Source organism: Chiloscyllium plagiosum, unplaced genomic scaffold (genome assembly GCF_037043375.1).
Source record: "Chiloscyllium plagiosum isolate Xiang-an unplaced genomic scaffold, Cpla_swu_hap1 HiC_scaffold_20, whole genome shotgun sequence".
Lineage (NCBI taxonomy): Eukaryota > Metazoa > Chordata > Chondrichthyes > Orectolobiformes > Hemiscylliidae > Chiloscyllium > Chiloscyllium plagiosum.
In genome coordinates, this window is record NW_028270158.1 from 42,140,194 (window position 1) to 42,152,381 (window position 12,188).

At 43.9% G+C, this 12,188-nt stretch overlaps 1 protein-coding gene across 1 annotated transcript in view; it reads left to right on the forward strand.

Annotated features, from left to right (window-relative positions):
* The window catches only part of coro7 (coronin 7), a 172,634-nt gene that overhangs the window by 112,321 nt on the left and 48,125 nt on the right, over window positions 1-12,188 (forward strand). The window contains exon 10 of the mRNA XM_043711484.2: window positions 8,544-8,598. Coding sequence (XP_043567419.2) covers window positions 8,544-8,598 — 55 coding nt within the window. The remainder of the gene's footprint in view (window positions 1-8,543; window positions 8,599-12,188) is intronic.

A 12,188-nucleotide genomic window follows, 5' to 3' on the forward strand; every position in this document is an offset into this window, starting at 1 on the left:
ATACAATCAATAACAAATATCAGTATAATAAAACACAAAGTACAATACAACTACCATCTATTAACTACTAACCTACCCTATAATACAAAACAAGCCATAACACTGTGCAGAGCAACTCCAATAAATAAGTAAATAACTAATAGATCAAAAAAAAGAAAAAGCAAAAAAAAACAAAAAAGTACACAGAATACAGAACAGTTATGCTTAGCGCAAAGCTCCCAAACAAAGGAACGGGAGCATTGTATATATACCCGTATTAACTCAGGAGACCCCCCTCCAGGGCCCAGGGCTCAACAAACCTAACCATCCTGGTTAAACAAATGCCCTAGTTAAGATAGCTGACAAATCTATATCCAAATAACTCAAGTAGGACTACCATGTTTTATAAAAATAGTCTGTTTTGTGTGGTGCACCATATTTGTAAAAAGGTCCAAAGGAATGTGCTCCATAATTAATTTCTGCCATCCCAGCAAGCCCGGCGGGTTCTCAGACACCCAATTCATCAGAATATTCTTCCGTGCGCAGTATGTAAGAATATTAAATAGTTTCTTCCCATGCCCTTCTAAAGATGGTAAATTTGGTAGACCTAAGAGGAGAGATATCGGGTCTACTTTGACTTCAATCCTCAATACCCTCCCTATCTCTCCCGCCACAGCGCTCCAATAAACACTGAGCCTGTGGCATGTCCAGAAGCAATGGTTGAGAGTACCTACACTTATTTTACATTTGGGACACACTGAAGATGCCCCTTGTTTAAACTTCACCAGACGATGCAGCACCAGATGAACACTGTGCAGAGCTTTTAACTACGTAGCGCATGTCCTATTACAGATAGAAATCTTTTGAGCATTCTCTCATATGTTCTGCCATGTTTCAGAAGAGATCTCCACTCCTAGCTCTTGGTCCCAGACCTCTCACAACCGGTTAATATCTTGCCAGGCCCAGTACATCTTCAACTCTCAATTTTGGTTCCTTACTTAGCTTTTTTTCTGGGGTTCTCGCTCTCCCGATGTAAGGAGAACTTGTTGTATATCCTCATGTTGCCTTTCTAGAGATGAGTCAGGTGAGACTGTTTGACTGTGAAAGGCAGTGTGGCCTAGTAGTATCACACTGTAATGAATATCAACAGGCACTTCGCTCCCTCTTCTGCAACTCAGCTGCCCTTCCCTGACTTTACCTCCTCTCCGATCTTTTCCTAACCGTATACATCTCTGAATCCCCACCCTCCTATTGCTGCCACCCTCCCCATCAACATTTCTACCTTTCTCTTACTGTTGCCTCATGCTACAAACTGAAGTTAGTTTACTCTTCAGTGTAAAAAAAGGTAAGTATGAAACAAGGACCAAATGGGCTTGACTTTGTTGTCTCTGTGGTTCGCCATTACCCTCTCAGTTCTGCTGGTTGGCAATCTGTAAATCTCATTTGCTTTGACTGATGTCCCGCAGTCTCTGTGCAAACTAATTTTCAGTCCAGTCCTACAGAATGTGGCTGGCAGCCAGGACCAATATTTATTTTAGAGCCAGGAAGGCCTCACAGACTGGAGCTAGACCTTAATCATTGCAGTTACAGGACTATCTCTCTTTTGCTCACAGTCTTCTCTCTTTCGTTCTCTCTTGCTCACTCTCTTTTTCGTGCTCTAGCACACACCCACTTTATAATTTGCGCACTCTCTTTTTCGCGCCCACCAGCGAGATATCTTTCGTGCACGCAGGCCCTCTCATTCGTGTCTACCCGCCCTCCTGCCCTCTCTTTCGTGCCAGCCCGCCCGCATGACAGCCGGCCACCTTTATCGCGCTTACCTGCCCGCCCTCACTTTAGCACTTGCCCGCCCAATCTTTCGCTCGCACTCACCCACCTGCCCAATCTTTCGCTCGTGCCTGCCTTCTCTTTTGTGCCCGATGGCCGCCTGCCCGCTCTTTCACACCTACCTTCCCGCTCTTTCACGCATACCGGCTATTTCTCGCCCGTCCGACCATCTAGCTGCTCTTTCGCGCCCGCTCGACCTCCCGCTCTCCCTCCCATTCTTTGGTGCCTGCTCGCCCTCCTGCTGTTTCGCGCCCAACCCCCCTGCCTTCTCACATTTTTGCGCCCGCCCGCCCGCCTCCCACATTTTTGCACTCCCCCACTCTTTCCTGCCCTCCTCCCCTCCCAATCACCCTGCTGCTCTTTCACACCCGCTTGCCAGCCCTCTCTTTCACACCCTCCCTCTCGCACTCACCCTCTCTCCCTATCGCACCCACCCTCTTTTTCGTGCTCGCATGCCGCACCCTCTTCTGTGCCTTCGCGCCCTCCCTCCCTCTCTTTTGTGCCCGTCCTCTCTTTCCATTGTTTCTTCTCCTTTATTCTGCACCTTTCCTTGCTACGTGACTATTTTCCACCCTATTGCCATCCTCCCAGCTTCTTTGATTCTCCACTGAGCTTATCTCTTCTATGTACCGTACCTGATCATGAGATTTTAATGTTTCATTTATCTAAACTTCCAAATTCCTTTGGTTGCCACAGTTTCCAAATTTTCACTGTTTAGAAATTGCCCTGCTGTATTCTGCTTAAATCCAAAATTGGACGATGCCACATTTGTCTGTATAATGTTGCCCATCACAAGCGTTTCGTTCCTTTTTATGCTTGTGCTTCCATTTTTATTCTTTCTTGGAATGTGGGCAAGGTTATCAAAGCACATCCTTTATTTCTATTGAGAAGGTGATTGTGAGCTACCTTGAATTGCAGCAATCCAAATTGGCTGGAAGGTACGAGACAGAGGATGGTGGTGGAAGGTTATTTTTTGGACAGGAGGCCTGTGACCAGTGGTGTGGTATGAGGATTGGTGCTGGGCCCACTGCTTTTTGTCATTCATATAAATGATTTGAATGTGAATATAGGAGGTATGGTTAGTAAGTTTGTAGGTGACACCAAAAATGGTGGAGTAGTGGATAGTGAAGAAGATTATCTCAGAGTACAACGGGACCTTGATTAGATGGGATGAGGAGTGGCAGATGGAGTTTAGTTTAGATAAATATGAAATGCTGCATTTTGGAAAGGCAAATCAAGGCAGGACTTAGACACTTAGCGGTAAGGTCCTGGGGAGTATTGCTGAATCAAGAGACCTTGGGGTACAAGCTCCTTGAAAGTTAAGTCTAATGTAGATAGGGTAGTCAAGAAGGTATGTTTGCTTTTATTGGTCAGTGCATTGTGTATAGGTGTTCTGAGGTCATGTAGCGGCTGCACAGAAATTGGTTAGGTCATTTTTGGAATACTGTGATCAATTCTGGTCTCCCTGCTGTAGGAAAGGTGTGAAACTTGAAAGGTTCAGAAAACGTTTACAAGGATATTACCAGAGTTGGATGGTTTGAGCTACAGGGAGAGGCTGATCGGCTGGGCTATTTTTCCTGGAGGGTCGGAGGCTGGGTGGTGACCTTATGTAGGTTTATAAAATCATAAGCCACATGGATAGGGTGATTAGCCAAGATCTTTTCCTAGGGTAGGGGAATCCAAAACTAGTGGGCACTGGTTTAAAGTGAGAGGGGATAGATTTAAAAGGGACCTAAGGGGCAACTTTTTCATACAGAGGGTGGTGCATATATGGAATGAGCTGCCAGAAGAAGTGGTGGTGACTGGTGCAATCACATCATTTCAAAGGCAATTTGATGTGTACATGATGAGGAAGGGTTTAGTGGGATATGGGCCAAATGCAAGAAAGTGGGTCTAGGTTAGTTTAGAATATCTGGTCAGCATGGACGAGTTGGACCAAAGGGCCTGTTTCTGTGAAATGTAAATTGTAAAACATTGATGCCCCAGGACCAAACCCTGTGGCACACCACTTGCAACATTCTCTCTGAATGTTACCAGTGAAACTATTTGGTCTTTAAATATGAAGATTAAAAACTGCACAGAATACACTATATCAAGTCTCACCATTGTTCTATACAGATGTTACAAGCTTTTATGCCAGTATTTTATGCCAGTAAGAGTATTATTGATAGTCTTGAAGGTTTCCTCTAATTTGTTTCGTTTAGTAATGACAAAGGTGTCATCCATGTAGCGGACCCAAAGTTGGGGTTGGATGGTTGGCAGAGCTGTTTGTTCGAGTCTCTGCATTACTGTCTCTGCTAAGACCCTTACTGGCATAAAATTCACTAAAGAGGAGGAAAACAACAATAAACCACCATTCCTAGATGTCACAGTAGAGCAAACAGTCAATGGGGAACTTCAAGCCAACGTCTACAGGCAAACAACACATACGGACCAAATATTGAACTACAGAAGCAATCATCCCAACATCCACAAAGGAAGTTGCATCAGAACATTATTTCAATGAGCCACCACACACTGCAGCACAGAGGAATTACGCAGAGCAGAGGAAATCACCTGTACAGTGTATTCAAAAAGAACAAATACCCAATCAACACAGTCCACCGATTTCTCAACAGCAAAACAAAACACGTCCAGAAACTGTAACCACTCTCCCCTGCATCAAAGACATCTCGGAAATGACTGCCAGACTACTCAGACCCCTAGGCATCATTGTAGCCCACAAACCCACCAACAAACTAAAATAGCAGCTAATGAACTTGAAAGACCCTATACAGACAACAAGCAAAACTAATGCCATTTACAAAATACTGTGCCAAACACTACATTGGACAAACAGGCAGAAAACTAGCCACCAGGATACATGAACATCAGCTAGCCACACAATGACATGACCCTCTCTCACTAGTATCCCTACATACAGTTAAGGAAGGACAACACATCCATCCTAGGACAAGCCAAACAGAGAGACACATGAGAATTCCTAGAAACAAGGCATTCCAACAGGAACTCTGTCAGCAAACACATTGATTTGGACCTCATATACCACCTCCTGAAAAAAAGAACAGGAAATGATATCACCAACCCAAAGAAACCCAAACATATAAGTAGAAAGCAGGAAACATCAGCAGTGCTTCATCCGGAGGCTCATTGAAGATGTTACCTAGTATGGTGACAAAACGTCTGAAAGTGAACTTTCTAGCTCAGCAAGCAAACCTACATCCAGAACCTCAACCTGAGCTACAAATCTTCTCAAAACTCGCGAAGACAAGTTTAACAGTGCAGCTCTCCCTCATTGCTGCCCCTCTAATATGCACTCGTCAAATGCAGTGGTTCCTCACTACTAACTCTCCAGCAATCTCCCACTACTTTTTGTCATTTACATAAATGATTTGGATGCGAGCATAAGAGGTACAGTTAGTAAGTTTGCAGATGACACCAAAATTGGAGGTGTAGTGGACAGCGAAGAGGGTTACCTCAGATTACAACAGGATCTAGACCAGATGGGCCAATGGGCTGAGAAGTGGCAGATGGAGTTTAATTCAGATAAATGCGAGGTGCTGCATTTTGGGAAAGCAAATCTTAGCAGGACTTATACACTTAATGGTAAGATCATCGGGAGTGTTGCTGAACAAAGAGACCTTGGAGTGCAGGTTCATAGCTCCTTGAAAGTGGAGTCGCAGGTAGCTAGGATAGTGAAGAAGGCGTTTGGTATGCTTTCCTTTATTGGTCAGAGTATTGAGTACAGGAGTTGGGAGGTCATGTTGCGGCTGTACAGGACATTGGTTAGGCCACTGTTGGAATATTGCATGCAATTCTGGTCTCCTTCCTATTGGAAAGATGTTGTGAAACTTGAAAGGGTTCAGAAAAGATTTACAAGGACATTGCCAAAGTTGGAGGATCTGAGCTACAGGGACAGGCTGAACAGGTTGGGGCTGTTTTCCCTGGAACATTGGAGGCTGAGGGGTGACCTTAGAGAGGTTTACAAAATTATGAGGGGCATGGATAGGATAAGTAGACAAAGTCTTTTCCCTGGGATTGGGGAATCCAGAACTAGAGGGCATAGGTTTAAGGTGAGAGGGGAAAGATATAAAAGAGACCTAAAGGGCAACTTTTTCACACAGATGGTGGTACGTGTATGAAATGAGCTGCCAGAGGAAGTGGTGGAGGCTGGTACAATTGCAACATTTAAGAGGCATTTGGATGGGTATATGAATAGGAAGGGTTTGGAGGGATATGGGCTGGGTGCTGGCAGGTGGGACTAGATTGGGTTGGGATATCTGGTCGGCTTGGAAGGAAGGGTCTGTTTCCATGCTGTACATCTCTATGACTCTATGACACTAATGCTCTGACAGTTCTATAAGCTTCACTTAAGGTGTTCAATTGTCTGGAGTGGGATTTAAAGTCACTATCATTTGATTTGGACACAAGAGTTTTACATGCAGCCCACATTTTGCACCTTAATGTATACAGATTGATATATTGTCAAATCTTGTTTGCTATATACCAGGATGGCATGGTCACTCAGTGGTTAGCACTGTTGCCTCTCAGCACCAGGGAGCCTTGTCCAGTTCCAGCCTCGGGCGACTGTCTGTGTGGAGTTTGCACATTCTCCCCGTGTCTGCGTGGGTTTCCTCCGCATGCTCTGGTTTCCTCCCACAGTCCAAAGACATGCAGGTTAGGTGAATTGGCCATACTAAATTGCCCACGGTGTTCAGGGATTTGTAGATGAGGTGCATTAATCAGGGGTAAATGTAGAGAAATAAGGTAGGAGAATGGGTCTGGGTGGGTTACTTTTTGGAGGGTCGGTGTGGACTTGTTGGGCGGAAGGGCCTATTTCCACGCTATAGGGATTCTAGGATTCTATGATTCTATTGTGTTGTGAAGTACCCTAGAATATTTAACTATGTTCAAGTTCTATATATAAGGCATTTTGCTATTGGAATTGGAGAGCTAAAATGTAACTTGGTCACTTTCATTTGCAATGGGCTGTTTTAATTTAACATTAGTTTCACATACAAATAGACAGGACCTCTGATTCTGGGAGTATGCTTTGGATTTGTGCAGTTCCAGTTTGATCAAATTTAATTTGTACATTTTCACATGAAATGTTGCCATGAGATGCATGATGTCAGCTTGTGTTTACGTGAAGTTTAGTGGAGGGATCACTTCCCAGACCCCATTCCAGTTTTTCAAATCTCTGTTGCCTTCTTTCACCATATTGAGCGAATGAAGGGCGGGTATACAGTCTGTTATTTAGCATTTGTTTGGATATTTTATGCTTTCTGGGACATTGCCAGAGCCTTGTGTGACTGCCAGTGTGGGAAGGCTGGAGGTTGAACATGTAAATATGTTGTGTGGGAACTGCTCAGATTTTGTTTACACGGAGAGCTGGGAGTGAAAGGGGGGTGGGACAGTCAGCTCTGAATGTGCAGGAACTCAAAATTTGAGACTCAAAATAAAATGAGAAGATATGGACTGGAGCCTTCTCACTTGCTGGGAATCAAGATTGAATAATTTTAAAGTAAAAAGGCTTCTGTTTGAATCTTGTCAGAGGTTTTGGTGGTAGAAGTCTCAAATCTTCTACCCATGTTCAATACATTGTGTACATTCTTATATTCCCAACACTTCTCTTTTCCACTCCTCACTTCACTCTCCCTGTGTCTCCCCACTCTCCCTGTGTTCCAACCCTCTTTCCCCACTTTCCTCCTTCCATACTCTCCCTGTTACCCTATCATCCTCTGCACTTATCCTAATTTCTCCCTGTGTCTCACATTTGCCCCATAGCTCCTCTTCATGTCCTCCATCCTAGTTTACCCTTTTCCCTCACTGGTATTTGTCTCATACTCCCTATCATCTTTCTGCTGCCCCTATGTTGCTACTACTCACCTTTGCGTTCCCCATTTATTGTCTTGCCTCCACTCTCCCTTAGCCCCACCTCTTCTGTGTCCTGCCCCCTTCTCCCCATGACGCCCTCTTCTCCCTTTGACACCCCCATCTCCCCATGTTTCCCCCCCCTTTCCCTACCCATCTCCTTTGTTATCCTAAGTTTCTAGGTGTCCTGTATTCTCTAATATTACACAGACATTGTCTGCCCTCTGTTGGAGGCGGGATTCACAATGAAATGATTCAGTCTGTTTCTCATGTTTTGCAGTGTGGCTCTGACCACATGCTGTTTAAATGTTAATTTAGTGTTTCAGTCTGAGAATAAGTTGTAGTGATGCTCTGAACTGTAACAAGGCTTCTGTGCAGATAGGCCATTGGATATAGGAGCAGAAGTAAGCCATTCAACCCATCGGGTTTGCTCCACTATTCAATGAGATAAATTGAGGAGGAAGAAAGAAATCTGGACTGGTTCTTCCTGTCTCTTCCCTGACAGGTTTGTAAGGTTGGGTGTATTGGAAGACAGGGCTATGCTTCTGCATAGGTAAAACAAGGACTGCAGATGCTGGAAACTAGAGTCTAGATTAGAGTGGTGCTGGAAAAGCACAGCAGGTCAAGCAGGAAAATAGGTCTATGCTACTTTCTCCCCAACCCCCTCTCATTTATTTCTCCAATCTGGAGGCACCCTGCCTCTATTCCTGATGAAGGGATTTTGCCCGAAACGTCAATTTTCCTGCTCGTTGGATGCTGCCTGACCTGCTGTGCTTTTCCAGCACCACTCTAATCTATGCTTCTGCATATTGCTCTCAGGCTGTGAATGTGATTCTGATGAATTCTCTATCTCTAATCCCCAGATCGCTGATCCCGTTGTATGATGCTGACTCTGGGTTGCTTATCCTTGCTGGAAAGGTGAGTATTAATGATCTTATGCTCCAGGTTGAGACTGATGTTCAGAGATAGCCTTTCTTAACACCATAATTGGAACTTAGGAAACAGGAGCAGGAGGACGCCATTTTGCCCCATGAGCCTGCTCCGCCTTTCAAATAGACCCTGGCAGATTTTCTGTCTCAATGCTGTTTTCCTGCTCTATTCCCATATCCCCTGGTATCTTGAATATTGAGAAATCTAATGACCTCTATCTTGAAAATATTGAATAATCGAGTTCTGCACCCTCTCACAGAATTCCAGAAACTTCCTGTGAACTAATGTTACCTCACCTTAGTCTTAAATGACATCTTGTGTTCTTAGATTTGTTCCTGATTCGAGACACCCATCCTCAACCAAAGGAAGCATCCTGCATCAATGTATTCTGAAGATCTGCAAGATCTTTGTACGCTTCAATGAGATCACCCATCATTCTTCTAAATGCAAGAGAATATACTGCACACTGTTTATATTTTTAATCGTTCCTCCTGGGACAGTCATGCACTCCCACAAATCAGGCTAATCAACCTTCAATGCACTCACTCAGTGGCAAGAGTATTTTTTCTTAGGTAAGGAGACCAAAACAACAGGGAATAAGCAAATAAAAGTTACAAATCATTGCATTTCACCATAGGATAATGTCATCAACTCTAAATGGAAATACAAGACAACAACAAGCCCACCCAAAGTCTGGTTGAAGAGAATGACGCATGAGAGCAACTGGTTGTTGCAACACATTTTAGTTTGTTGGTGATCTGGAAATCAATAATAATAAATATATAAATTAGAACTGCAGGTTTCAGGGGAACAAATTGAACAGAAATACAGTTGAACAAAGGCTCAGTGGAAGTATGTCATTCAAGTCAAAGTGTGGATTCAGTGCTGATATGAATGTTGCACTTTAGAGCATTAGAATTGTGGAAACTATGCACTGGTCAAGAGTCAGTATACTGGGAGCACTGCACAATTGGAAAGAGCAATGCGAACAGGTTGGAGAGATGTACAGAGGGAGTTGTGCATTGTTGGTGCACCAGTACCAAAGAAAGTCAGTGTTCCTGGAGGGTCAGTACTGTGAGAATTCTGTATTAGAGGGTAATTACTGAGAGACTTCTGTACTGCTAGAGGGCCAGTTCTGCTACACTATTGGAAGGGCAGTACTAAGGGAGTGCTGGAGGGGGAGTACTGAGGAAGCGCTGCACTGTTGGAAGAACACTAGTGAGGGAGCACTGCATGTTTGGTTGGTCTGTACATAGGGAGCTCTGCAGTTTTGGAAGTTTGGTACCAAGAGAGCACTGAACTTTGCAAAAGCGAGTATTGGAGCAGGGTTACACAGCCAGAGGGGTGGGGTGTACAGTCCTGTGAGAGACCAGTACTGAAAGAATGCTGGGCTGTTAGTGGATCATTAATGTGGAAAAGTGGAGTTTTTGGAAGGACTGTACTAAGGCAACACTACTGTTGGAGATGCTGTCTTTCAGAAGAGATGTTAATCTGGGTCAATAAAAGCAAAATACTGTGGATGCTGAAGATCTGAAATTAAAACAGGAAATGTTGGAAAAGTCCAACATGTCAGGCAGCATCTATACAGAGAGAAAAAGAGTCAATGTGGAGAAGAACTGACATTCAGATGCAACAAAGTCATATTCTCTTTGAAAGGTTAACTCAGTTTCTCTCTCAACAGATGCTGCCAAATCTGTTAAGTTTTTTCCACCACTTTCTGCTTTTATTTATGTGAAACTGACTCCCTATCTGTCCAGTCAGATGGAGGCAAGAAATTCGATTGCACTATCGGAAGAAGAACAAGTTAGTACTCCCTGATATCCTGGGCAGTACATAAGTCTCAGGCAATGGTGCTAAAACAGGTTATCTGATCATTATCACTTTGGTGAAGAGGAATCAGAGTTAATGTTTTGGGACTGGTGACCCTTCCTCAGAGCTGATGTTAGTTAGGAAAATCAGTTTATATGCAGAAGACAGGGAAGGGGGAGGGAGTAAAGAGTAAACGATAGTGGGGACCGAGCCCAAAGAGAGAGAAGAACAGATGTTTTGGCCCCTGTCTAGGTGACATCTTCAATGCTTTGCAGCCTCCTGTGAAGCACTGCTGTACTGCCTCTTCTGGAATTTATTTGATTCTGTTCCTGCTGCTTCCAGTTGTTTATTGTAGTGGTTGGTATATTGGGTCTAATTTGATGTGCTTGTTGATGGAGTCCGTGGGTCAGTACCATGCTTCTAGAAATTCTCGAGCTGTCCTCTGTTTAGTTTGTCTTATGATCATTGTGCTGTCCCAGTTGAATTTGTGGTCCTTGTCATCTATGTGTGTGACTACTGGGGACAACTGGTTGTGGCATTTAGTGGCTAGTTGGAGTTCATGGATGTGGATCGCTAGTTGTCTGTCAGTTTGTCCTACATAGTGTTTTGTGCAGTCTTTGCATGGAATCTTGTAAGTTATGTTTGTCTTGCACATGATCAGTATAAGGTCTTTTGGTCTGGTGAGTTGCCGTCTGAGCATAGCTGTCGGTTTATGGGCTGCCATGGATCTCAGTGGTCGGAGAAATCTGCCTGTCAGTTCCGAGATTTTTTAATGTAAAGTAGTGTGGCTATGAGTTAGGTCCTGGCACGTCCTCCTCACATTGTTTGTCTGTAGTCATCTGCAGATTAAGTTGTGGGAATATCCGTTCTTGGCGAATTCACTGTGGAGATGTTGTTCTCTACTTGGTCAGGAGTGCTGCAGTGTGTTGCAGCCCTTTTGAAACAGGGTCCTAACGCAGCTTCTCTTGTGTGTGTTTGAGTGGTTGCTGTTGTAGTTCAGGACGTGGTCAGTGTGTGTGGCTTTTCTGTACACTTTTGTGGTGCGTTCACTGTTGTGTGTTCTTTGAACCATCATGACCAGGAATGGGAGTTGATCGTTGGTTTTCTCCTCTCTCGTAAATTTGATCCTTGTGAGCATGGTGTTGATAATTCAGTGTATGTTCTCTTAACGATAACAAAAGTGTCGTCTGTGTATCTGCTCCAGAGTTTGGATCTGTGGGAGGGCTGTTTGTTCCAGTCTTTGCATTACTGCTTCTGCTTTGAACCCAGAGATGGGTGAGCCCATAGATATTCCATTGATCTGTTCATACATTTGGTTGTTGAATATGAAGTGTGTTGTCAAGCACAGGTCTAGTAGTTTGAGTATGCAGTCCTTGTCGATAGGTTCTCTATCGTGTTGTCTGTTCTGTCTGTCCTGGCTAGAGTTTTGTCAATTGAAGTGAACAGTGCCGTTACATCAAATGAGACCATTGTTTTGTCCTTGTCTATGTTTATGTTCTTGATGTTGTCTGGGAGTTCCTGTGATGATTGTATGGAGTTTTGGATTTGTTGGTAAGATGTTTTAGTTTTTGTCAGTTTATACGATGGAGTTCAAGGGAATGCCACAATGGGTCTAAGTGGTATGTCTGTTTATGTACTTTGGGAAATCCATAAAATCTTGGGGTGTTGTTACTTTCTGGTTTCATCCTTTGTAGGTCAGTCCTGGTTATTAGTCCAAATGTTTATAGGTTCTGTAGCGTGTTGTTTATTCTGTTGGCTAGCTCTGTAGG